This window comes from Miniopterus schreibersii, assembly GCF_964146895.1.
Source record: "Miniopterus schreibersii genome assembly, chromosome: 16".
NCBI classification, from domain to species: domain Eukaryota; kingdom Metazoa; phylum Chordata; class Mammalia; order Chiroptera; family Miniopteridae; genus Miniopterus; species Miniopterus schreibersii.
In genome coordinates, this window is record NC_138116.1 from 33,617,743 (window position 1) to 33,644,022 (window position 26,280).

At 52.1% G+C, this 26,280-nt stretch overlaps 1 protein-coding gene across 2 annotated transcripts in view; it reads left to right on the forward strand.

Annotated features, from left to right (window-relative positions):
• Window positions 1-533: 533 nt before the first annotated feature.
• SPNS3 (SPNS lysolipid transporter 3, sphingosine-1-phosphate (putative)) overlaps window positions 534-26,280 on the forward strand; it is a 40,010-nt gene continuing 14,263 nt past the window's right edge. Inside the window, exons 1-8 of one of the 2 annotated variants that reach the window (XM_081161489.1) lie at window positions 534-807; window positions 4,086-4,151; window positions 8,621-8,757; window positions 9,270-9,421; window positions 10,069-10,135; window positions 10,843-10,982; window positions 11,777-11,929; window positions 16,736-16,925. In XM_081161489.1, the coding sequence (XP_081017615.1) occupies window positions 555-807; window positions 4,086-4,151; window positions 8,621-8,757; window positions 9,270-9,421; window positions 10,069-10,135; window positions 10,843-10,982; window positions 11,777-11,929; window positions 16,736-16,925 (1,158 nt within the window). In that variant the 5' untranslated portion in view covers window positions 534-554. The remainder of the gene's footprint in view (window positions 808-4,085; window positions 4,152-8,620; window positions 8,758-9,269; window positions 9,422-10,068; window positions 10,136-10,842; window positions 10,983-11,776; window positions 11,930-16,735; window positions 16,926-26,280) is intronic. The other variant, XM_081161490.1, reaches the window with a different exon arrangement.

The window sequence follows — 26,280 nt, forward strand, 5'->3', positions numbered from 1 at the left end:
GATACTTTAGCCGTGGGTGAGTTCTGCCCGCAGGCTGGCTTCCTCCCGGCGGCCTGTCTGCCGTCCCTGCTTCCCCAGGTGAGGCGTCAGGCGGGCGCGGGTGCTGCTTTCACCTACAGTCCGGCCCAGGGCTGCTCTCCGGGCTAACGCCAGCCTTCCAGAATTGCCCCTGGTGCAAGTCCTTGGTTCACATCTCGTGTGGGCATCCGGACCCCCCGTCCCCAAGTGGTCAGGACTCTAGGACTCTCGTCTCACTTCCTCACTTCAGTCAGTGCAGCCACTGCAACCACCACGGCCACAGACTAGATCCCTGGGCGATCTGATCGCTCGGGGATAGTGTGCAGTCGCCCAGGGCGGGGGACGCGGGGGGCCCTCTTCCTCTCCAGCAGCCTCTGAGGCGGGGGATGGTGAAATCTCACCATCGAGGAGGCTGCAGCGGGCTCAGCAGGAACCTGAGATAAGATGCTCAAGCAGTTAGGACAGCTGCTTTGAGGTTGGGAGGCTGGGAGCCCACAGGAAGTGACGGGACAGAGCTGGTGCGTCTTTGCCCTTGCATGCCTCCCGGGACAGGCGCTACAGGCCACAAGGTGCGGGGCATGATTGAGGAGGGCCGGGAGCCGGAGCCAGAGGGGCCCCAGGGCTCGTCCCCGGGGTCAGGCGGGCACTCCGGGGCTCCCGCCTCAGATCAGTGTCCCCCTCCACCCACGCCTGCCCCGTGGAGCCTGCCCCGCTGGAGAGCATATGTGGCTGCGGCAGTGCTCTGCTACATCAACCTCCTGAACTACATGAACTGGTTCATCATCGCAGGTGAGGAAGGAGGCGGGCGCCCCGGGCAGTCCCTGCCCACCTGCCCACTGGCTGCCCTGCCACCACGGCGGCCTTCCCTCCAGCAAGCTTTCTTCCTGGGGAGCATCATATCCCTGCTGTCCTCAGGCCTGGCCATGCCGATATAGAGTGTGCATGTAGGTGTGGGTCCATGGGTGAGGACAGCCGGGGGGACTGGGCCTTCAGGCAAAGGCCTGGGGGTTCTGGGTGCAATGCCGGGGTGAGGTTGTGGAGGACAGGGCAGCCTGGCCCAGCTCCCAAGCAAGAAATAGCTTGCTGGGTATTTGTGGGGCAGCAAGTTGCGTGCAAATCTTGCATATTCTGCCTTGTACATTCCCGTAGGCCCCGGGGCTCAAGCTCCCCTGTCACTCACTCATTCATTCATCCATTCAACATTCGACCCTCTTTCCTCTATCATTGGTTCATTCAAGATCTACTGAGCACTAACTATGGGCAGGACCCTTGGGGACCCAGGGGAGGGGAAGTCAACCTTGTAGTTCTTGAACTCAGGAATGACTGTCTCCTAGGGCAGAGGGAGAAGCTCATTAACAAGACTCTTGCAAGGAAGGGAGGTGCAGCCAAGTGAGGGAGGTACCAACTGGCCTGGGGAGCTCAGAGGTGGCACCTCTGGTAGTTGGGCATCCCCGAGACCAGGATACTGAGTCATCAGTTACCAGCGTGGCCCATCAGAGAGCGGCTGTGGAATGAACAGGACTCAGAGGTTGCAGAAAACCCCAGACCTAGTGTCTGTCTTTGATGAGCTTAGAGGGACACAGAACACACGTGCAAGTAGCTCTAATACAGGCAGAGTGGGGTGAGCATCAGCTGAGCAACCCCAGGACCCAGGACTGAGGGTTCTGGTAGAATTCACAGAAGAGGGAGCATTGGGTTTGGGCCGTGAAGGCTGGGAAAATTGGCAAGGCAGGGAATGGGGTAAGGAAAGGCATTCAGAAGGAAGAGTCAGCATGAGCCAGGGCACATGGGGCAAAAGGGCATGCTCTGACCAGGTATGGTGAGGGGCGAGAAAGCAGGAAATTATTCTAAAAGGTGGTTTGGGGCCAGATCCCAGGATTTTTCGGTGCCAGGCTAGGAGCCTGGACTTGGTGCTGAAGCAATGGGGAGCCATGGAAAATGTTTTCAAGAGGGGGGACTATTATCAGATGTGAAGCCCGGACGGAGGAAAAAGTGAAGTCAGTTCAGAGGCCACTGCCATGGAAGAGGCCAACGCTGAGGAGGCCTGAACAGGAGTGTGGGATGCAGGCAAGAAGAGGAGGGGATGGGCAGGACACACGTGACAGCAGGGCCATCATGGGTATGGAGCTCTTTGAGCCCCACGGGCTGGGGTCCTTGGTCTTGTCTCCGTTTGTCCGGGAAGGCCTCTGGCTGGGCCTGAGCTCTGCCTGCCCGAGGCCCGCTCCCTGTTGGGACTTCCTCTGGCTGCGTGAGAAGCAAGGCCGTTCCTGGGCAGCGGAGGCCTGGGGAAGTGAAACCAAGCCCAGGGCAGGAGGACTGCCCGGAGCAAGCAGCTCTCCCAGGAGGCCAGAGTGACAGCTCAAAGGTAAAAACTGGGGCTGTGCCCAGCCCGCCCCCCCCAGAGCTGGGAGGAGCCCAGGAGCTGAGCAAACAGGGGGTGAGTGCATATTCCTACGCTCGAAAGATGAGTGTGATTAGAGAGAACTTTTATTTAGCCATTTACTTTGCTTAGCTGCTTGTCTATTGTTTCTCTCCAGTGAATATGTCTTATTCATGTAATTAAAAATGTTGAAAGGGAAGGAAAAGACATATAGGTTGGTCGCCTAGATGCTGTGACCATGGGGCTCAAAGTAAACGTCTGAACATAAAACTTACTTCGCTTTTCTGATTCTTGGATCTTTCCTCATCTGCTCACAGGTCTTGGAGGTGTGGATGGGGGGCTTTCTCCTCCCTCCACCCCGTGGGCATTTCTCCAGGGCCCCACTGGGGGTCTTCTGCCCCCTTCTGTGACACTGGGTGGGAGGGCAGATTGCCTCCGGCCGGGATTCTACTCCTGGCTCCCCCATTTCCAGCTGTGCAACCATGGCTGGCTGGAGCCTCTGTTTTCTCATCTGTATCATGGGGACAATGATAGTCCCTACTTCTCAGGGAAATAGTGCAAGTATCCAGATCAGGGTCTGGCCCTCAGGCATCCCATAATTCAATGAAAGTAATGATTGTTCCTCATCATGACAGGGCCAGAGCTTCACAGCTCAGATACTCAGGTGCCTAGGACTGTGGCTAACTCTTTCTAAAATACACCAAAGGGCTGAGGGGATTCCAGGGAACAGAACCTCGTGTCAGGGTTCCTCTCCCTGCATTTGGCTGAGTGCGCACTACACCGGCCCATGGCCTAGCAAGGTCTTGCGGCTTTAGAGAGCTGGTTAGTGCAGAGCAAGAGCCTACGACCCTCAGGGAGTTGAGGCCAAGGTCGGACCTAAATAGGACCTGTCTCTGAAGCTTTCACGTGTACTCTCGGGTCTGTGTGCTCACACCTCTGGAGGAACATGCTTGGGTGCGCGTGTGTGCAGGCCATGGCACACATATCTTTGCATGCCCATGCCCGGACATGTATATGGATGTCTATGAATATCTGGAGTTTGTACAGGAGGAGGGCTGCTATATTGCACAATCCCAGGGACTTCCATTTACACTGTAGTTTAAGTGAATGGTTGTGTGTTGTGCAGCAACAGGGAGCTGCCAGTCACTCTGACTATGATGTGAATGGCAGCCCTGCACATATGCATATGCATACATGCCTATGGGAGTATCTTTATGTGTACATCTCAGTGTATATGTGTCTGCGTGTCTGTGTGTACAAGACAGGGCCTACACGTCTGTGAGTATGTATAGCTGTGCCTCTGAGAGTATAGTTCCCTGGGCATTCCTGTTTGTATGCACGCATGTGGACCTGCATGTCTGTGTGTCTGCATGACTATGTGTCTGTGCCTGGGAGTGCATGCTGTGTGTGAATGTGGGTGTGTAAGTCAGGGCCTTTGGGATGCATATTTCTGCATGTGTTTGATATGCACACTTCTCTCTCTGTGTGCCTGCTCCTGTGTGTGTGTGTGTGTGTGTGTGTGTGTGGTTGTATGTATGTGTAGGAGAGAGGGGAAAGAACAGTGGGCCCAGGTGCCATGCCCTGTGCTGTGCTCTTCAGCTGTGGCCCTTCCCAAAGGCAGGGGCTGTTGCCTTTAGAGGCCTGTGGGCTACTTCCCATTTCCTGAGCACTGTCCCTCTGTCCTCAGGAGTGCTGCTGGATGTACAGAAGTTTTTTCAGATCGGTGACAGCAGTGCTGGTTTGCTTCAGACGGGTAAGGAGGGCATCCTGGCCTGGCGCTCGGGCCCTGGGCTCATGCTGGGGTGGGATCCCTGGCTATAGCCGCTGGGAAACGGGGCCCAGGCTGAGCTCCACTAAGTCTCCTGGCAGAGGAAGGGGCACTGTGGGTGGTGGCAGTGAGTACAAAGGACATTTGGATAGCAGAGGAGATGGTGTGGGCTGAGACCTCGTGCACCGAAAGAGCAGAGGGAACTGGGGTTGGAAAGGGCTCCCGAGCTTCCAATCATGGTTGTGGAGTTGTTCACTCACCCCTTCATATTTGTTCAGCCCAGCTGGGTACCGGAGACTGGCAGGGATTGAGAAATCCTGAGGCCTGCTTTCCTCTCATGGACCTGAAAACTCTGGCCACCAGGACAGACAGACAAACAGAGACCCCCCCAACCCCATGGGCTCAGAGAGGGTCTGGGCCTATACACATCTGTAGCCCAGCATCAGGGAACAGCCATATGTCCCATTCCAAGGAGGGGGCAGTTGGGATCAGGAGTGCCTGCACATGTACCCCCCATATGTATACATACACTGTCACAACATAGGATACACATGTGTGAACACGCCTGGCTGGTAACTAGCATATGGGTAGTTCTTCCTTCTAATAGTCCACTATCTCAGTATTTTAGAACAAGGCTCTCAAACTTGGGTACGGGGACCCCTGGGGAGACATAAAAACTTTCCAGGAGCTACACGAGCAGAGCTTTGAGAACACAATTTATAGATCTCAAGCCCATAGATTTCTCTTCTAAAATGGATCTGCCTGAGAACAGCCTCTGGTTGGCCTTTGGTTCTCTCCTCTCTCACTTCTGTTTTAAAAATCATCCAAGGAGAAAAGTATACCTATCCCCCTTTCTGAGTTTTACTATGGTGCATGCCCTGGGGTATAAAAGCCTCCAGGGTGCCAGACAGAGGGACTCCTCCTGGATGCTTGGCTTCAGCTGGGGAGGGGCTGGGGAGGACCTGGGAGCAGAGCAGACAGAGCCAGTAGAAACCCACTGGGGATGTTGTCTCCAGGCCACAAATCTATGGCAAGATGCCAAACCCTATCTAGCTGTCTCGCTGGTGTGCGACAGCCTGCTATTTATCTATGATTTAGAATTCAGGAGTGAGAAGGTTGTCTTAGGGATGGGTGTCGGCACATTTATTTCAATAAAAACCGAAGCCAACATTTTAACGTCTTTCTTACAGACAACCAGTCTGATTTGCTCAATTGACTTGGCAAATAATGACTGGTTTTGCTCATTAGACTCTGTGGCAGGCATTTCCTGTAAACTGAATGAACTTGATCTGCTGCCTCATGGATCGTATAAAAATATAGTTTAAAAAAATACGATAATGCTAGAAATTGTATCTTATGCAACTTTTAAAACTTACAATAAAGATCTTTTAAATGTTAGTGGAAAACTTTTTTTTAAAAATGTCTTTATTGATTTCAGAGAGAGGAAGGGAAAAGGGAGAGAGGGGGAGAGAGAGATAGAAATATCAATGATGAGAGAGTCATCGATTGGCTGCCTCCTGCACCCCCCTACTGGGGATCGAGCCTGCAACCCAGGCACGTGCCCTGACCAGAAATTGAACCACGATCTCCTGGATCCTAGGTTGATGCTCAACCACTGAGCCACGTCAGCTGAAAACTACTTTCAGAGGCACGGAACAAAAGAGTTAGCAGAGCCCTGTGTTAGACCACGGCTCTTTCTGTTGCTCCTGCCTCTGGCCTGCGGCTGGGGCTGATCTTCCTTCATAATTGTAGCTAAAGGGAGACCGTCTAGGCCCAACACCCTCAGACTTCTAGATTAAACAGATACTGGTAGTTGAGTCAACATTTCCCTTCCTTGTTTCTTACTATGCGGAATAGGATTATTACTATAAGGCCCCTGATAAGAGAGATATGTGTGTGTGTGTGTGTGTGTGTGTGTGTGTGAGAGAGAGAGAGAGAGAGAGAGAATGTGAATGTGTGGATGTGTGAATGTGTGTGTCTGGGAGTGGGTGAAGGGCAGGGTCATCTCTGCAAAAACATCCCCAAAAAGTGTATGGAAAGGGCAGTGGGGCTGGAGGCCTGATCACCAGCTTGTCTCTGGTGGTCTCAGGTGAGTATTTTTACCTTTCTAAATCGCCATGCAGTGGGCCAAAGACCCACCCCCCTGCCTGTCCACAGGGCTGCAGAATGAGGGAGACCGCTAAGAGGGGGCTCAGTCGAGCCGTAAGAGTAGCGGAGAGGGAAGGGGTGAACAGTGATCAGAACCCAACTGCCCAACTGAGACGGAGAAACTGCCGGAGTTAGTTAATTGATTATTAATATTGAAAATGAACACAGTGGTGGCCCTTACCATGTGCCAGGCAATATTCTAAGTGCTTTATAATGTTAACTCATTTAGTCTTCACAACAACCCCACGAGGCAGGTATTATTATGATGCCGTATCTGAGGCACAGAATGGCTAGGGGGCTTGCTGAAAGTCACACAGCTGGTGAGTGGCAGAGCTGGGGTTCAAATCCAGGCAGCTGCCTGGGGAGTCCTCTTAACCCTGTGCTCCTTGACTACTCACTCCCGCCTTGTCAAAGAAATTATTTGAATTTGGAGGTGCTACAAAGGAAAGGAGGAGTGCCTACCTTTCCCTGAGGGCCAGGTCTCTCTATCCCAGGGCATCTGCAGGTTTAAGGTATTTATGTCCTGTGAAGGATCCTTGCCCCAAATCTGATAAAAGTATTAGATTTGGGGAAATATGTTTATAACCTTTGGGTAAAAAAGATAGGCATTAGCAAAATACGAAACAACCTCCCTAGAGGAAGATTATAAATTTGACTACATCAAAGCTAAACTCTTCTGTATGATGGTGATTGAAACTATAAATGCAATAAGTAATAATAGGTAATATTTATTAGGCATTTATATGAAGCCAGTCACTGCCTTTTATATGCTTTATTTTATTTAATCTTACAAGGCAAGTACTCTCCCTATTTCATTGTGTGGTTGATGAAAGGGGAACAGGAGAGTTAAGGAATTTGCCTAAGATCACACAGCTAGAAATTAGTGGTGTCAGGATGAGCCCAGGTAGTTTAGTCTCAGAACTTGCATTTTAAATCCTTAAAACAAATATAAAGGACTGGGAGAAATTATTTCCACACAAAAAAAGAGCCCAATAGAAAAATGAGCAGAGGATGCTCAGCTTCACTGGGCGCAGGAGGCAGATTAAAACATCAGCCAGACACCATTTGGTTTTCAACCATTAGGTGAACAAAAATAAAGTGATTGATCCTATCAAGTGTCACAAGGGTGCTGGCATATGCTTCTGTGTAAGTGTAAATCGATACAGCCTTTTTGGAGGCCTATTTTGGCAGCAGCTATTAAAATTATAAATGCCATTGACACCAAAGACCAGTCTCTGTGGAGTATTATGTCGAACCATATTAGATTCTCCTTTTTGTAGGTCAAAACTGGCCTAATTTCTGCAATTGCAAGTGGCTCAACCCAATGCTGGAGTGGGAGGGGCTGGAACCTGAGCCCGCAGGAAGCTGGACACTCTTTGGGCTCTGGAAATGTCAATCATATGTGCTCTGAATGAGACCCAGGCGGCTGGCGGTGGGCAGGGCCCTCCCAACCGAGGGTCCCTTGGATGGTGGGACCAGGTGGGGAGGGTCCAGACCTTCCTCTCGCCACCTGCACGCTTTCAGAGGCAGCGACGGGTCCTCCTCGGAGGGTGGAGGCGATTTATTTAAGGAACAGAGGCAGTGAGGCTAACTATTCATGTGGCAGTCATGCAAAAATGGGGCAGTGTCTTTGTCTTCACAGCATAGCAAACGTATTCATTAATCCAGCCGCCAGTTCTTAAGGGTTTACTTTTTAAAAATAGTATAAATACAACTAACTGCCGGGGATGTTTTACCTGCTTAGGAAAACCAATGCATTTCCAGCCTCCAGGAAACACTGGGCTCATTCTAAACCATGCTCATCTGCTTGGAGAGGGCCCAGGCAGACCACCCGTCCCTTCTTCCACCCTTCGCCCTCAGCAGGGGTGTGAGAGCAAAATCAGACCAGTCCCAGCGTCAGGCTCACAGAGGGCAGGCGTTCTGGGAAAGCGAGGGCCCCGTGTGCAGGGAACTGGCAGCTGGACACCTGGCTCCGTGTTCACCTCTATCTCGCATTCTCGGAAGGGCGTGTGGGGGTGGGGATGGGGGTTGTTGACTTCATCAGTGCTGGGGTGAGGATCAGAGAGGTGGAGTTAGTAACCCAAAGCCACACAGTGAGCAAGTGGATGAGCTGGGATTTGAGCCCTAGCCCACCCCTCTGACTCTGGGCAATGGGTTTTGTGCTAAGAGGGGATTGAGGGTTCACGTTATTTTCCTCCTCTTGGCCTCGACCCACTGCCAAGGTGCCCTTCTGTGGGTCTGCCGGGCCCATCAGCGCACCCGCCTTTGTGGGGAGATGCATGCTGCCCCTTGACCTTCTCCTCCAGTCTTCACCAGCTGCCTGCTGATGTCTGCACCCGTGTTTGGCTACCTGGGCGACCGACACAGCCGCAAAGCCACGCTGAGCTTTGGGATCCTTCTCTGGTCAGGAGCAGGCCTTTCCAGCTCCTTCATCTCCCCCCGGGTAGGTGCCCTCACCCCTGCACAGGCCCCAGGGACCCCCCACCTTTCTCCCTGACCCATGAGAACGGGGTGGGACTGCTTCTGCCCCATTCCAGGCTCCGGGCTTGCTGGGGATGCCTTCCAGGGCTGAGAGGAGCCCGTTGGGCTTTCCTAACAGGGGCCTTCCTCTCTTGCACCTCCCGCTGCTGCCTGTGGCTTCACTTCCGCCCACTGTGCTGGGGGTGGGGTAACAGCTATGGTTTGGGGGGAACTGGCCTGGTTAGCAAAGGTGATGATCAGGAAAAGGGTTCCTCGGGGCTGGGGTCAGGCAGTAGCCGCAGGCGCCAGCGGGGAGCAACCGTGTGATCTGGGGGACCTGGGCTGGGAGGATAGCCAGGCGCCTGTAGCTGGATCCCCTCTTCCTCTCTTGGGGGCACGTGTCTCCAAGTGCCCTCGCCCCTCTGACAAATCCTCAAGTCCCTTGCCTGTGGGTGCTTTCTGGAGCTCACCCTGTTCTTGTGTCTGCTTGCCCAGTATTCCTGGCTCTTCTTCCTGTCCCGGGGAGTGGTGGGCATTGGCACTGCCAGCTACTCCACCATCGCGCCCACTATCCTGGGCGACCTCTTTGTGAGGGACCTGCGGACCCGGGTACTGGCTATCTTCTACATCTTTATTCCCGTTGGAAGGTGAGTATCACCCTGGACCCACTTCCTGGGGTGGTAAACTGAGGCCCAAAGGAGTCAGAACAGGGGCTGGGTTGGGGGAGGAGATATCAGACCAGGAGGGCTGAGATTTCAATCCCAACTCTACCCCTTTTTCGCTGGGTCACTTTCCCTCTCTGAGCCTCAGCTCCTCATCTGTAAATTGGGACAGTCATGCTGGTGGGCTGTGGGGAGGATTACGGAGAATAAAGGTGCTCCCTGCACTTCCGAAGGGGTGAGCAAGAGCGCCTGGCAGTTGGCCTGTTCAGGAAGGGCTGGCTCCGGGAGGCGAGGCAGGAAAGTGCCTTAGGGCCTGGCAATGTACCCTGCAGCGGGGTAGGACAGAGTGGGATTTACAGTTAGGCCTCTGAGCTCTGACCCAGGTTTCCTGATATCACCTAACTCAGGCAGGGCTGAGCCTCAGACAAAGGAGGTGGCCTTCATATAAGGAGACAGTGGACAGTGGTGCCGGGGATGGGCTAGGGGCCAGAGGTCGCTGGTGACTTGACCGAGGGCAGTGGACATCTGGACCTCACGTGGAAGGGCTATGAGCTGCAGAGAGCGGGCTCCCTGGGGTGGGGGTACCTTGGCTCAGGCCCTCACTGCCTATTCCCCTTGCTCTTCTGTTGCAGTGGCCTGGGCTACATGCTGGGGTCAGCTGCGAAGGCACTGACTGGGAACTGGCGTTGGGCCCTCCGAGTGAGTCCAGCTTCCGTTTCTTCCCTCTGCTTTCCCCCTGGGCTGCGGGGACTTTCCAGCCTGGAGTGGCCTTAGCCACTTGGCACAGTACCTGGCGCCATGGGGGGTAGTCAGACATCAGCAGCTTCAGACATTTGTGGCCTCACATGGAATGTGGACTGTGGAAGTCCTGGTCCTGGGTTCAAATTCTGACTGGTCAGTTTGCTAGCTATGTGACCTGAAGCAAGACACCTCCTTCTTAGCAGCCTCACTTTGCCTATTTGAAAATGAGGACGTAAATGCTCCCTTAGGGACTCTTGAGGTTTAATGAGACAAGAGATGGAAAGATACTAGGGTAGGACTGGAGTGGCAGATGGAGGGAAAGGGGGCAGTTATGGGGGCAACAAATATGCAATAGTTAGAGCCAGCGTAGTAGGGGCTCCAGTTCTCAGCCACGTCAGGCTCACTGATCCAAAAGAGTGGTGTCTGTACTGGACAGACAGGTATTAAATCAGCCCCCAAGGGGGGCCACTCTCAAGCTGCACTCTCAGGCATGAGAAACAGTGATGTCAGGCTCTGCATAACCAGCACCCAGGAAACAAGCCCTTCTCCTTCCACCCCCAGGGCACAGAGCTCCCCAGGAGCCTGCACCACAGAGTTCAGTCACCCTAGGATCTCTGGGCCACAGGGGCACATGGCACTGAGCTTCCTGGGCCCTCCTGTCCTAGGTCATGCCCTGCCTGGAAGCCGTGGCCTTGATCCTGCTTGTCACGCTGGTTCCAGACCCACCTCGGGGAGCTGCTGAGAAGCAGAGAGAGGTGGCCATGGTGGCCAGCTGGTGTGAGGATGTCAGATACCTGGGGAGAAAGTGAGTGTCCCTGCTCCCCCTGCTTGTCACCAAAAACCCCACTGCCTGCCCCAGCATCCCTGACCTCCCCCTCTCTGCCTCCAGGGAGCCCTCTGTGACTGTCCAACGTTTGTTCGCAGCCCTGTTTCTATCTCTGAGCCCCCACTCACCAACTGAGATGCCCCCCCCACCTGGAGGCCCTCCTCCCCCAGCCATGACAGAGTATGGGCTGGGAGGGAGGGAGGACCAAGGGAGGGGGTGGCATGAGCTCCAGCCTTGGCTCCGCCACTGCCTTATCCTTAAGTGACCTGAGACTTGGAGCCTCACTTCCCTCACTTACTCGATGGGCATATTTCTCCAGCCTCGGCTGCTTCTCAGGGTGGCCGGGAGGATGCCGGGAGTTAATCACTTACCTCCCTGAGCCTCATGGGAGTGCATCAGGAGGCAACTGCGCTCACAGGCTTCACGATTTACCAAAATGTGGGGCACGAACAGGACCCAGCTCTGTTTGTATCAAAGCCATGAGACAGTGGAGGGCACCCAGAGGAAGGGGGGGCCGCAGGGGCAGCTTCCAGAGGACGTGAAGTTGGAGGTGGGCCTTTCGGGATGGGGAGACCTGGTCCTGCAGAGGGCCGGGGAGAAGGCAAAGCGTGAGAGGGTGCAGAGGTGGGATGCGCAGGGGTCTTAGTGAATGTTGGGAGGGATGCCGAGCCCACCTGAGTGCCCAGGAGGTGGGAGGAGGGGACCAAACAGAAGCGACATCCCCTGCAGCCCCAGCCCTTTCCCAGCTTCAGCCAGGGTGCTTTCTCTTGCAGCTGGAGTTTTGTGTGGTTGACCCTTGGAGTGACAGCCATGGCCTTCGTGACTGGAGCTGTGGGCTTCTGGACCCCCAAGTTTCTGTTCGAGGCTCGTGTAGTGCATGGACTGCAGCCTCCCTGCTTCCAGCAGCCATGTGACAGCCAGGACAGGTGAGGGGCCTCTGGGAGCACTGGGCACCTGGCCCAGGTTATAGGGGCTCTTGGTGGGGAAGTCTCAGGAGGTTCTGAGCCCCTAAACTCAATCTGTCTGGGTACATGGTGCTCTGTGAAGACCCCAGAACTCAGAGGCCAGCTGGTTCTGGCTCTGGCCGAGCTCCAGTCACCCTGGTGTCCAGAGGCAGCTCCCTTGTCCTTTCTGGGCCCCAGTCCCCCTCTTCCCACCCTTGGGTTGCTGTGGAGATCCAGAAGGCACTTGGGGTGGGGTTGAGAATGATGGGACTCAGGCAACTTTCCTTCGAAGGGACCATAATGTGAGGTCACCCCATTTTACAGATGGCAAACTGAGGCACTGGGAGGCCTCCGTACCCATCTGGCTTAGGGATTTCACCCATGCTCTCATTTGTTCTTTTCTCACTTGAGGCACTGAGAATCTGGGAAAGCTGCTGGAGGGTGGGGAGCAAAGCCCTCAGGGAATGCCCTCCCCACTCCCTGCCCTCTGCAGCCCCTTTCCCCAAGGACCCCGTGACCTCCTGATGGAGAGGGCCCATCTGGGTCCTCTCTCACTTGCTTTGTCTTCCTCCTTGAAACCCTTAACCCTAGTTTCCTCCTCTCCAGCTGATGCTTTTCCATCTCCTGTGGCGCCCCCTTTCCTCCGCCCTGCCCCATGACCCCCCAGATTCCTCCGGGCTCTGAGCTCTTCCTGCAGCTCCCTTCCCCCTGAGGCCTCAGTGACACCAGCTCTCCGCTGGCAGCACGTCTGCCCGCCACCCCCCCCCCCCCCCGCCTCTTCCTCACTCCCAGGCTGCCAGAGGGAGAGCGTCATGTAATTGCCACACTGTCCCGTGCCCCCTTACTTATTCATGCCCTTGTCCAAGCTGTGCCCTCTGCCCATAGCTCCCTTCCCTTTTCTCATCATTACCTCTTCTTTATTTATTTACTTATTTTTAAAAATACGTCTTTATTGATTTCAGAGAGAGGAAGGGAGAGGGAGAGAGAGAGAAACATCAGTGATGAGAGAGTCATTGATCGGCTGCCTCCTGAATGCCCCCCACTGGGGATCGAGCCCGCAACCCGAGCATGTGCCCTGACCAGGAATTGAACCGTGATCTTCCGGATCCTAGGTCGACGTTCAACCACTGAGCCACGCTGGCTGGGCTCATTGTTACGTCTTAAGTTTTAACTTTAGTTCAGGCCCTAAGCTATGCATTCTACATGAAAACCCCTCTGAAGTTTTATAATAATTAACCTTATTATTCCTGTATTACCAATGAAACAATGGAAGATCAGAGAGGTTAAGTGACTTGCCCAAGATCACACAGCTAACACAGAGTAGAGCCAGGATTCAAAACCCATCTGACTCCAAAACTGGTGCTTTTAAGCTCCACATTCGATTGCCCCTGGAGACTGCCTGTTACTGTTAATTGACTTGAACATCTCTCCACTTAGTGGGGAGCAGCTTCCTGGCACATTCCCCGTGGATGCTCAGGGAAAGCATCCAGTGAGTGAGTGAATGGATGCATCAAATGATCCTGCCATGTTTGTCTTGGCGCCACAGCTAGATTGTTATCTCCCTGGAGGCAAAGACTGAGGCCTAAAAGCCCCGCAGCAGCTTGAGAAAGTGGGGGAAAAATAAGACTTGATTCCACCTCAGGCATTAACTGGCCAAGTACCCTGGGCAATTCACTTCCCCTTTTCTCAGCTTTAGCCTCTTCTTCTAACTCAGCTCCTTCATAGAACCTATGTGAGAAACTGACATGGGAGTTTGTATTAGTGTCCTGGAGCTGATGTAATGAATTGTCACAAACTTGGTAGCTCAAAACAACAGAAATTTATTTTCTCAGAGTTCTGGAGGTCAGAAGTCCAAAATGGTTTCACTGGGACAAAATCAAGTTTGGCAGGGCCACACTCCCTCTGGAGGCTCTGTGGGAGAAACCTTTCTTGCCTCTTCCAACTTCTGGTGGCTGCCAACATTCCTTGGCCTGTGGCTACATCACACCAGGTTCTATATCCACGGACACATGGCTTCTCGTCTTCTGTCTCAGATTTCCTTTTCCTTCTTATGAGGACACTTGTGGTTGCACTTAGCACCCACTAAAAAGTGGAGGATAATTTCTCCATCTCAAGATCCTTAGTGCAATCATGTTTTGTCCTATGATGTAAATATCTTGGGGGCCATTATTCAGCCTATCACAGAGTGAGGTTCTGCACAGACCCCAGCTATTAAATACCCCCTGTGGTTAGAATAAGCCTTAGGGTGAGGGTGGGGTGAGGGTAGGAAGCTGCAGGGCATGGGATTCTAGCTCGGCCAGAGGGAAAACTTTCAACACTCAGAGCTGGTCAGATGGAAAGGGCTGCATGGGGGTAGTGAACTGCCCACCCCTGGGAGTGTTTAAGTAGAAGTTGGACAGCTGCTTGCCAGGACCATTGTGCAGAGAATCAGGATAGGACTTGCTGGCCTTTAAGGACCCCCACTCCTGGCTCTGAGAGTCTGATTCTGGGAAGTCCTTGTGGAAGTAGAGGGGCTGGGTGGCTCCACAAGGCCAATCAATCTTGGTCTTGAGAATCTGCCAAGGCCGGCTCAGACCAGGACTCAGAAGCAGATAGCATTCATCTGGATTCAGGGTCACTTGACTGGGCTGAGCCAGAGCCTTACGGAGCTTGGAAGGGTGGGAAGGTTCAGTGAGCACCTCTAAGCTGCCTAAGGACCCACATGCTTTAGTAGGCAGAGGGCCAGGAAGCCCTGGCTCTGCCCATGAGGGGCTGTCTGACCTCCAGCAGGTTCTTGCCCACTCTGGGCTCTATACAAACCCACTAGTCCTCAGACTGTGGAATGAACATTTTTACAGAAGCTGTTTAGAGGAGAGGAGTTTTTTGTGGCACTCAGTTTGTCAGTAGCTGCAGTCTTGCATCTCTCATGTTCTTACATCTTGGTGGGAGCTGCTGCAAAGGTAATAGCAGGGCACCGGGCTATCCCATGCACTTCCAGAAATGTTTGGGCCTGGGCTGGGATATTGGTCAGGTAGAGAAGCCAGGTAGAGAAGGTGGGTGGGGGGAAGTGAAGGGTATGGGCCAAGGCAAGGGAGCTAGAAAGCGAAGGGTGAGCTTAGAGAATTCCCAGTCATTCGTGCAGAGTGAGGGAAGGAGAAGAGACGGAGGTCACACAGGTGTGTGGGGGCCAGTACTGGCCGAGAGCTTGCCCTGGGGACAGCAGGGCGCTGCTGAGAAGCTGGAGAGGTCCTGCTTACATTTGTGTTTTCAAGAATTCATGTTGATCAGTCTCGGTATCCCTTTGAGCTCCTTTAATTGGAGGCTTGGGAGAGCAGGATGGACTAGGAAATAAAGATATGTATTCAAATCCTGCCTCTGTCAACTATCAGCTGGGTAATCTTTATTTATTTATTTTTTAAAATATGTCTTTATTGATTTCAGAGAGAGGAAGGGAGAGGGAGAGAGGGAGACAGAAACATCAATGATGAGAGAGTCCCCATTGATCAGCTGCCTCCTGCACCCCCCCGACTGGGGATCGAGCCCACAACCCGGGCATGTGCCCTGACCGGGAATCGAACCGTGATCTCCTGGATCCTAGGTCAATGCTTGACCGCTGAGCCATGCCCGGCCAGGCAGCTGGGTAATCTTGACCTTAACTTTTCTCAGCCTAACCTTCCTCATCTGTCCACCTGGGAATTCTGGGAGGGCTCAGTGAGCTCATTTGGTCCAGGCTCTGTGCTCCCAGCATAGAGTCAAGAAAGTAAACCAAACCTGGTCTCTGTGGTCCAGTAACTCACAGGTAATATGTAATAACCTTGATGACAGAGACACAGAAGGTGCTATGGGAACCGAAGGGAGTGAAGGCATCAGCAAAGGGCCAGGGAAAGGCGTTTCCAAAGAGGAGATCATTGTGAAGGGTCTTGAAGGATGAGTAGGAGTTCAGTTGTGGAAAAACTAGTGAAGGGTGTCCAGGTGGAGGAATAAAAGCCTGAAGCGGGGACAGTAATGAGTTTGGAGGCAGAGAAGGGTGCAGCTGGAGACTGGGGTTGGGGTCAGCCAGGGTCAGGTCACTAGGGCCATGTATGCCACGGGTTGGCACTGATTCCGGTAGATGTTTGAGAGCTGGTGGCGAATTGGAGGCTGAGGGTGGGCAGGGGCACAGTCAGATTTGTGTTCTAGAAAACACCCTCTGGGGACTTGTATGGAAATTGCTTTTCAGGGACATGTTTCCACAGGAGGGAGGTGCAAGAGGGGCCGAGTAGAGTCGAAGTGGGTCCAGGAGTAGGTGGGAAAGGCAGTGAAGTTAGGAAGGGGCTGCTTGAGAGGTGTCCAAGGACAGAGAGTGGAAGGTGGGATTCAGGGAGGGAGGGTGTGTGGAACGCCTAGAAGAGGGCTGAGCTCTCATAGGAGCTCAATAAAGAAGTGTTCACTTGCCTCCATTCCCATTTGTACAGGGGGCTAGAAGGTGAGGAGGTTGGAGCCAGATTGGGACCGAAGAATTGAGATTTCTGAGTGGGATAGTTTTGGGTGGTGAGAGGTTGGAGGAGGTTCCTGGAGTTGAGGAAGGCTGGGAACTGGGGTGCTGGGCAGATCACCACACGGCCAGTGGCATGCCCAGGATGAGGCCGGAAAGGGACTGGGGGATGGAGAGTATCTGGGCTCCTGATTAGGCTCCCAAGGACCTAGGAGCACTGGTTAGGAGGGAGGGGGAGGGGCCCACAGGCACATTTTTTGGGGTGCCAGATCCTGCACAGGGGCAGGTGGCGGGACCCCACCGCTGACCAACCCCTCTCTGTTCTTTCCCATCAGCCTGATTTTTGGGGCACTGACCATTGCGACTGGCATCATTGGGGTTGTCCTGGGAGCAGAGGCTTCAAGGAGGTACAAGAAAGTGAACCCGCGGGCTGAGCCCCTCATCTGTGCTTCTAGCCTGCTCGCTTCAGCCCCCTGCATCTACCTGGCTCTCATCCTGGCTCCAATCAGTCTCCTGGCCTCCTATGTAAGTGAGGGCCCCACCAGAGGGGGGTGGCTTGGGGTGGGCAGGGAACTCCTGCCCCATACAGGCTCCCGCTGTGCCAGGTCTTTACGTCCATCACATGTATCAGTCCTCCCAGGTGGAGCTCACACCGGGTTTCTCTTTCTCTCCCCCTCCCTCCCTTCTACTCTCTCTCAAAATCAATGGAAAAAATATCCTCAGGCAAGGAAAAAAAAAAAAGCCAGTTTCATTTAAATCACAACTTTGGTTCTACTTCCCAATAAAGTTTCTATCCAGGCCCAGAATTTGCACTGGGGGGGGGGGGGGGGGGTAGCGGAAGCTCTAGTCGATTCTCTTCTCTTTGTTCCATTTCTGTCCCTTGTCCCCGACACCGCTCCTGCCCCAAGCTCCTGACCCCTCCAGGGCTGGGCAGGCCAGGGAGGATGACTGGAAATGGGGGTTGTTTTGCTGACAGTCAGTGCCCTCCATGTGGCAGATGCCCAGATGCTGGCTGACTCCTGTCTTGGGGCACTTTTGTGGGTTTTGGACCCCTGGCCCTGGCTTTAGCATCGTTCAGTTCCTTGATGCAGATGACAAAGTCACTTCTGTCCTCCACTCCTCTTTAGATGTTGCCCTTCCAGCCCTTCCTGCTAAACCTTGTGTCCCCAACAGGCGCCCTGTGGGGCCCCCCTCATGGGACCCTCAAACCTGTCTCCTCTCTAGTGTTCAGCCTGTTTCCTCTCTGGTGTTCGTTTAACTCCCTGGATGAACTCAGGAATTGCGACAGTCCCCACTCCTGCCCTCTCTCCTCACCCTGATACTGCAGGCTGCTCCCTCTGGTACTGAGCCCCCCACCCCCCCTTAGGCCCCAGGGTCCATGTTCTCCCAATGCCAGGTGACATCCTTCAAGATGCCCCGAGGATGCCCTTTGTGGGTGCCCCTCAGGTGGCCCTGGTGCTGGAGGGTCAGCATCTCACTGGCGTCTAGCCAGGGAGAAGGGTCAGTCTCCTGGTAGGCACTGCCCTGTCTGTGGGTGGGTTGCCCAAGGCCCCTCACTCAACTTTCTCTTCAAATAAACCCTCCCCAGCTCAAGTCTCCAGCCTTGGATACAAGCTGGGGCCACAGGGGACAGGTGCGTCTCTCTCTAAGCCCTGAGGTGTGTCTGGCTCCTCTCTCAAGTTGTGCTTCTCACCTGGGTCCTCAGCCTCGGTTGGGCTTCTGCTGAGATTCCTGGAGAGCAGACAAGTCCCCTTAGCATTCCTGTCTCCCTCTGCTCTTGTTTGGTCTTTCTGACACCTTCATGGGAAAGGGTTTTTCTCATGCCCACTTGACCAATTGCTAATCCGAGGCCCAGAGACAGCAACGCAAATAGCAGAAGAGGCAAAACCTAAACTCAGCCCTGCAGACTATAAAGCCTGTGTCCTTCACTCCGCACTGACCTTTGTCGCCTCGTGGGGAAAAAGGGCCTGCATACACTAGGCGCCAATAAATGCCTTAATGCTTACTGGCTGAGGGAGCAGAAGAGCAATAGGGACCATCATCTCCAGCCTGTGGGAGCTAAAGGGGCCTGACCTTGCAGGCAGGCTGAGGCCCAGGCAGATGGAGGCCTGTCAAAGGCCTGTCCCTGCCTTGGCTGGGCCCTTGGACCCCCTGTGAGCTCTGCTTCTGCCACTGTCCTGGTTGGCTCTGGGAGGAAGCTCCTTGGCTGTATTTTGGGGACACAGCTGTCCCCCCTCCCACAGCCTGGCACATTTCCAGAGCTGGATGGCTCATCTAGAAATGACATTGCGTCTTGGCTGACAGAGCCAGCTGGAGGAACTCTTCTCCGCACCTGCCTGGGGGTGAGGGATGGAGAGGCTGGAGGGCAGGCAGGGCTGGGATGCATCAGTCTCCCAGCGCTGGGAAGCTGTTCCTTCCTGTGGCTCGTGTTTGGCCCTGGCATGATGCCCAGGGGTGCTGAACCCCTGTGGCCGGAACTCCAGCCTTGCAGAAGTGGGGCCCTTCTTCTGGGCCTCTGGACAGAACCCTCTCCTTCAAGCCTCTTCTGAACCTCTGAAGTCCACCTGAATGTTCTGACTTGAGATTCAGGCTTCAGCTCCATCCTCCCCCAAACATGGTCATAACCTTAGTACCTCCAACCTACTCGCTTCTCTCAGTCCCCTCCGTCCTTTCCTGGTTCACGCCTTACTGTCTTTCTCCAAGACTGTTCTGGGAGCCACCTTCCTTATTTCCTCGCCTCCCTGCTCACCCACCACAATCTGTTCTTCCCACACTGCCAGAGCGACACCATGGACCTTCCCTGCTCCAAAGCCTTGCATGGCTCCCTGGTGCCTCTGGAACCAAGTCGAACTCTTCATCCTGGAGTTCAAAGCCCCTCACAAACTCTCCTGACAATCTTAATAGCCTTTCCCCATGCAGTCCTACCATGCAGGTCTCCTCTCGATTCCCAGGACACACCCCATTCTTCCCACATCTGGGGCCTCCCTCTGTTCCCTCTACCCCACCCCTTCTCCATATGCCCAAATCATTCAGTGGCCAGCTTGGGCACCATCTCCCCATGGAGCCTTCCCTGATTGGTAGGCCTGACTCTCTCCCCATCCTCGATGCTCCTCAGCATTGCCTTCCTTGGTTCACGGTTATTTACACTTCGACCCTCTCCCAGCAGGGCCCAGGTTGGTTCTGATCTTTCTCAGCACTCCAGACCGAAGCATAACATCAGACACTTGGGCTGGGTGGGGGTAATCACTGCTTGTTGAGTAAATGGTTGAGTGACTAGCTGTTTGCATTCATTTATTTACCCAACAAATATTTATTGAGTGCCTATAAAGTGGCATGCTAGTTAAAGTGCTATGGATGTAGCAGTGGATAAAATAGACTAAAATATCTCTGTCCGTAGGGAGCTTACATTCTAGTTGGGGAGACAGACAACAGGCAAGACAAGCAAGTAAAGTTCACAATATTCTAGATGGTCATAAATGCTTGGAATAAACAGAGTGGAGAAGGGAGATAGGGAGTGTGTGGGGTTGTGGAGAGAGGGCTGAAATTTTTTTTAAATATATTTTTAAAATTAATTAATTAATTTTAAAACAAACATTTAACTTTATTATTGTCATTTAAAGCTTGATTATTGTTTTTTTTTAGAGTAAGAGGAAGGGAGAGAGGAGAGAGAAACATCGATGGGCTGCCCCCTTCATGCCCCCTACTGGGATAGAGCCCACTACCCGGGCATGTGCCCTGACGGGAACCGAGCTGGTGGCCTCCTGGTGCGCGGGACGAAGCTCAACCTACCGAGCCACGCCAGCCAGGGCAAGGGCTGCAGCTTTATGTCGCGTAACCAGAGAGGCCTCACCGCCAAGGCGGTTGTTGAGTAAAGACCTACAGGAGGTGAAGGAGTGAATTATGCTGCTGTTTAGGGGAACAGTTTTCCAGGCAGAGGGAACAGCAACTGTAAAGACCCCGAGGCAAGAGTGCACCTGGTGGATTCCAGGAACATCAAGGACACCGTGGTTCGCGTCTAGAGAGTGAGAAGGGGACAAAGGTGACGGGGTTGGATCGCGCATGGCCTTGTGGGCATCAGGTGGGATCGGCTTTTACTGAGAGTGAGACAGGGTTTTGGGCACAAAATACTTTTTCTGCATCTCTCGAGATGATCACATGGTTTACCCTTTATTCTATTAATACGATGTTACACTGATTAATATCTGTGTTCAACCAACCTTGCATTCCCAGGATAAATCTCCCCTTGGCCACGGTGTGCAGTCGGGCCTCCGTATGCGTGGGTTCCACAGCCATGAATTCAACCAATCTCAAATAGAAAATATTTGGGAAAAAAGAGAAGTTACGCTGTTGCTGACGTGCATTATGCCAAGCCTGCAATGGCTGTGTCTATACTGAACATGCACAGGCCTTTTTTTCTTGTCATTATCTCTTAAACAATATACTAAAACAATGATTTATATAGCATTTCCATTTGTTTAGGTATTATAAGTACTCTAGAGATGATTTAAAAGTATACGGGAGGGTGTGTGCAAGGTCATATCCAAATACTACACGGTTTTATATCAGGAGCTTGAGCATCCGTGGATTCCGGTATCTGCAGGGCTCCTGGAACCAGTCTCCCTCTGACACCGAGGGACAACTGTATAAATCATTTTTATGTAATGCTGACTTCAGCTTGCTGGTATTTGTGGAGGATGTTTGTGTCTAGTATTTCATTAGGAATATTGGTTTGTACTGTTCTTGGTAACGGCCACGTGGAATGAGCTGACAAGTGTTTCTTCCTCTTGGATTTTTTGGAAGAGTTTGTGAAGGACTTGTGTTCGTCTGTCTTCAGACGTTTGTTAGGATTCATTAGTGAAGCCATCTGGCTCTGGGCTTTCGTTTGTGGGGAGCTTTTGATTACTGACTAAATATTTACTTGTTATAGGTCAATTAAGACTATTTCTTTTTAAGTCAGTTTTGGTAGTTTGGGTCTTTCTTGGAATTTGTACATTTCCCTTAGATTATCTAACTCGTGGCATGTCCTTGTTCATAGCATTTCCTTAGAATCCTTTTAATTTCTGGAAAATTGGTAGTAATGTTCCCTTTTTTGTTCTTGATTTTAGTAATTTGAGTTTGTGCGTCCTTTTTCTTGGCCAGTTTAACTAAAGATTTGTCGATTTTCTGCCAACTTTTGGTTTTATTGATTTTCTCTATTGTTTTTCTATTGTCGACTTGTGTGTCATAGAATCACTTTGGTTTCTCTGTTGAGAATAGACTTGGGGGGTGAGGGTAGAAACAGAGAGAAGTTAGACTAGTGCCATAACCCAGGTGACACGTTACGGGGCTTGGGCCCGCCTGGAAGCGGCGGCGGTGGCGAGAAGTGGCTGGATTACAGGTATATTTTGAAGGCAGAGCTTTCGGATTTCCTGGTGGATTCAGTGTGGAGTGTGAGAGAAGGAAGGGTCAAGGTGAGCTCTAGGGGATTGGCCTGCGCAGGTAGAAGGAGGGAGATACCATTAACCGAGAGAGTAAAACGGGCAGGAGCGGCAGGGAGCAGGGTTTTAGGGGAAGATCAACAGCATGATTTTGTATGTTCCGAGTTTGTGGTGGGAGGTCGACCCCAAGTGGAGGTGTAGTGGGGAGCTGGATATAGGAGTCGAGAGTCCAAGGGATAGGACATCACCCCTAGAACCCCAATGGGTGGGAACTGGCTGCAGTCCAACATGAAGGATGTCATTAGGGTTGAAGAAACTACGAGGGTCAACATCAGAAAGGTGCCCAAAGTGGCCGAGGAATTGGCTTATGTTGAGCTTCAAAATAGGAAGAGTCACTTGAGTCTCCTCCATCCATCCATTTGCCTCTTCTCTGCAGATTCCAGGAACCAAAATTCTTGCACTATCTCTGCAGTCCTGGGAAGACTGATGGGCTCCAAGATCTTCTTGGGGAGAGCCTGTGGGAATCTGGGCATGTGTGCTAGTGTGTGCATGCATCTAGGTGTGAGTCTATTCAGGCCTGTGAATATGAGAACAGATGTGTGCTCTCGTGTGTTCAGTTTGTGTACCAGTATAGTCATGCTCTATGGATATTGCGTGTACATGTATATTTATTCTATATGTCCATGGTGTGTATGAGCGTGTCCATGTGTGCTGTTTTGTAAACATGTCTGTGCCCATATACATGTGCATCAGGGCATGCAGATAATTGTGTGGGATGTGTGTGCATATGAATGTGTGCATACGTGTGTCTGCAGCTGAGTATAGTTTTTCTTCCATTGCTTTTGTGGCTGTAGCTGTGTTGTGTGGGAAGGAGGAGTTTTGGGCAGCATCAGGTGTTTGCCCCCAAATTTCCTGAGGTAAGGGCCAAGTTGTACTATATGTTTCATGGCAATGAGGTTTCTTAAGCATATAAAGTCTGGTCTGGGGCCTTCCCCAGGGAAGCTCACGCCCTGCAGCCTACCTGCTGGTGCAGAGGGTTCCATCTCTTCCCTCCTTCCAGTCCCCTTGGCAGGGGAAGTGGACTTTTTTGGCTGTTAATTGGGATCCAGACATGCACAGCAGGTCTTGGCTCACACCCTCTTCTTTGGCTTTCTTCCCAAAGCAGCTGCCCTTCAGAGGAGAAGGGGTTTGTGCTCAGAGGAGAGACTGAGCCCAATGCAGGGGCTCGACCATCGCTGGCCTGGTTGCTGGAGGACATGGCTGACTTCTGGCAATCCCCCCCTTGGGTGGGCTTTGTGGTCCAGATGGCAGGGCAGGAGTGGGGGGATGGGAGTGAGCATGCATCGAGGTGTCTGCAAGACCTGGACGTCGTTCCTGCTTCTTCATTTACTAATTCTGTGAGCTAGGGCAAGATCTTGGCCCTGCTGTGACTCAGTTTTCTCAGCTATAAAATGGGAGTGCTAGTACTTACCTCTTGATTTCCTTAAGGAACTAAATGAACTTTTGTGCCTGTTCTAGTCACTATGGATATGTAATGAAACTTAGCAGTTTAAAACAACAGAAACACATATTTGCTCACAATTTGCAGTTTGGGCAAGGTTAGGGGTGGGGTGGGGATAACTTACCTTTTTTCCACTGGGGGTTAAGTAGGCAGGATGGGGTGGGGGCTGGATCAGCAAGGCTGGGGGGCCTCTGAGATTGATGCTGACTATTGGCTGAGACCTTAGCTGGAGCTATTGGCTGGAACATCTGCCTGTGGCCTTTCCATGTGACCTGAGCTTCCTCATAACATTGTGGCCGGGTTCCAAGGACTAGCATCCTGAGAGGCAGGCCAGATGAAGCCCTGCTGCCTTTTGTGACCTGCCCTTGAAAGTTACATGGCATCACCCTCACGCCATTCTGGTCTTTGCTATAGCCGCAGCTGCTCACTCAGATTGGAGGGGAGAGGAAATAGTCTTAGTCTTTTGATGAGGACTGGCAGGGATCTTAAAGAGCAGGTGGAAATAGCGCAGTGGGTGTTTCGGGTAAATAATCTGCCACAGTGCCCCATGGGCTCCTCCTCCACTGTGGTCTGGGTCCTGTTGGCATCCAATATGGTGGGGAGCAGTGTGTGGGCACATGGCCATGAAGCACCCACAAATGTGGGCCATCCTCTACCTGGGCAGGTGTCTAATTCCATGCTGTTCTTTTGGTCTCACAGGTGAGAAGCCTTGGGGTTCAGTCTTCATCCTCAAACTCCTGCTGGGCCTCCTGGGCTGAGGGAGCAGAGGCCTCGTGGGGTAGAGCCAAGGCCATGGTGAGGTGGCTGGATGAGCTGCAATGTTTGCAGACTTATCATGTGTTTCCAAAGCACCTCCTGTGTGCCAGGCTCTGTTCCAGCTCTGGGGATACAGTACTGAACAAAACAGGCAAAAATATGTATGTAATGAAATAAACATGTAAAATAAATGGTATGATAGATGGGGATGAGTTCTATGGACAATAAGGGAGCAAGGAAAGAGAATCAGAAGAGGGATAGGGGCAAGTGCAAGGTGGCCAGAGAGGCCTCGCTAAGATGGTGACATTTCTGTAGCAGCCTGAGGCAAGTGAGGGGGAAAGCCATATGGACATGGGGGTGGAGTGGGGAAGAGCATTCCACGTAGAGGGAACAGCAAGTGCAAAGGCCATGATGGGCAAAGCATGGCTGGTGTGTTTTAGGAAACGTGGTTGGAATGGGGTGAGCCAGGGAAGAGCAGGGGACGTGAGGTCAGAGGTAACGGCAGTGGGGAAGCAGGTTGTGTAGGACCTTGTACATATAATGACTTTGGCTTCAAATTTAAGTGAAATAGAAAGCCATTAGAGGATGTCTAGCACAGGTTAAATGATCTGACTTATGGGTGTATCAGCTATCTATTGCTGTATAACAAATTGCCCCAAAACTTAGTGGCTTGAAACAATGATTTATTATTTCGTGTCATTCTGTGGATTGGCTGGACAGTTTCTCTGTTGGTGCTCATTCAAAGGTTTCCTTCACTTGAGAGACTGACTGGGCTGGGCTGTCCAAGCTGGCCTCACTCAGGTCTGGCTGTCCGCCCCTCCACGTGGCCTCTTGTCCTCCACTGGGTTAGACCACCTTCTTACATGGCGGTCTTCTTAGGGCAGCATTCCAAGAAAGCAGAAGTGGATGCTGCAAAGTCCCTTAAGGCCTAGGCCAGGAACAGCACAGCATCACTTCTGCCTTATTGATTGGTCAAAGTAAGGTGTAAGGCCAGCCCAATGTCACCATGGGGGGTGCTGTACAAGAGTGTGAACACCAAGAAGGCTGATTAATTGGGGGCCATTTTGTAACATCTACCACCACATGGTTGAACAAGTTCTCTCTGGCTCCTGTGCTGATAATAGAAGGAAAGAAGACAAAGACAGAAACGGGAAACAGTTAGGAGACCTTCTAAAAATACAGGCAAGAGATGCTTGTGGCTGGGCCCAGGGCAGTTATGGAGGAAGTATGGAGAAGTGGTCAGATTCTGGGTCTATTTTGGAGGTAGAATCAGCAGGATTTCCTGGTGGGTTGGATGTGGAGTGTGAGCGAGAGGGAGGAGTCAAGGGCGACTCCAGGGGTTTTGGCCTGAGTGACAGACTTGGCATTTACCGAGATGGAGAAGACTGAGGGAAGGTGCAGGCTATTTTTTGTTTTGTTTTAGCTTTAGAGGGGGTGAAATTAGGAATTCAATTTTAGACATGTTAAATTTAAGATGCTTCTTTGGACAGTCAACTGGAAATGTTGAGAGGCAGTTGGATATATGAGTCTGGAGCTCAGGAGAGAGGTCTAGACTGGTTATTTAAAGCCTTGGGATTGAATGAGTTCACCATGGGAGTGGGCAAGGACAGGGAAGAGCAGACGACCAAAGATTAAGCTCCAGGGCGCTCTACAGGTCAAGGCTGTGGAAGCATCGAGAGCTGGGGCCAACAATTCAGTCTACCACACTGTATCAAACAACCTTTACATTTGTAATTGGGAGAAATGTAGAAAACAAAAGCAAAGGCAGAAAAACACAAAGAAGAAAATAACTATTATCCAAATTCTCATCTTTTCAGAATTAAAAACTCAACATCTTGGCCTATTTGCTTCCACTTTCATTATGTAATTAGGTGACTGTCATTCTATACAGGTCACACAGATTGATGTTTTTAGAAATATTCTCATTAAACTTGGATCCTATGGTAGTGTAATTTTTAAAACAGATTTGAGGTATAAATCGGGTCCCATACAATTCGCCCATTTCAAGTGTACAAGTCAGTGGTTTGCACAGTCATCACCACATCCATTTTAGAGCATAGCATCACCCCAACAGGAACCTTCATATCCGTTATTAGTCACTCCCCATTTCTCCCCAGCCTGCCCTACCCCAGCCTTAGGTAACCACTACTCTAATTTCTGTCTTTATAGATTTGTCTAGTCTACATAGTTCGTATAAATGGAATCA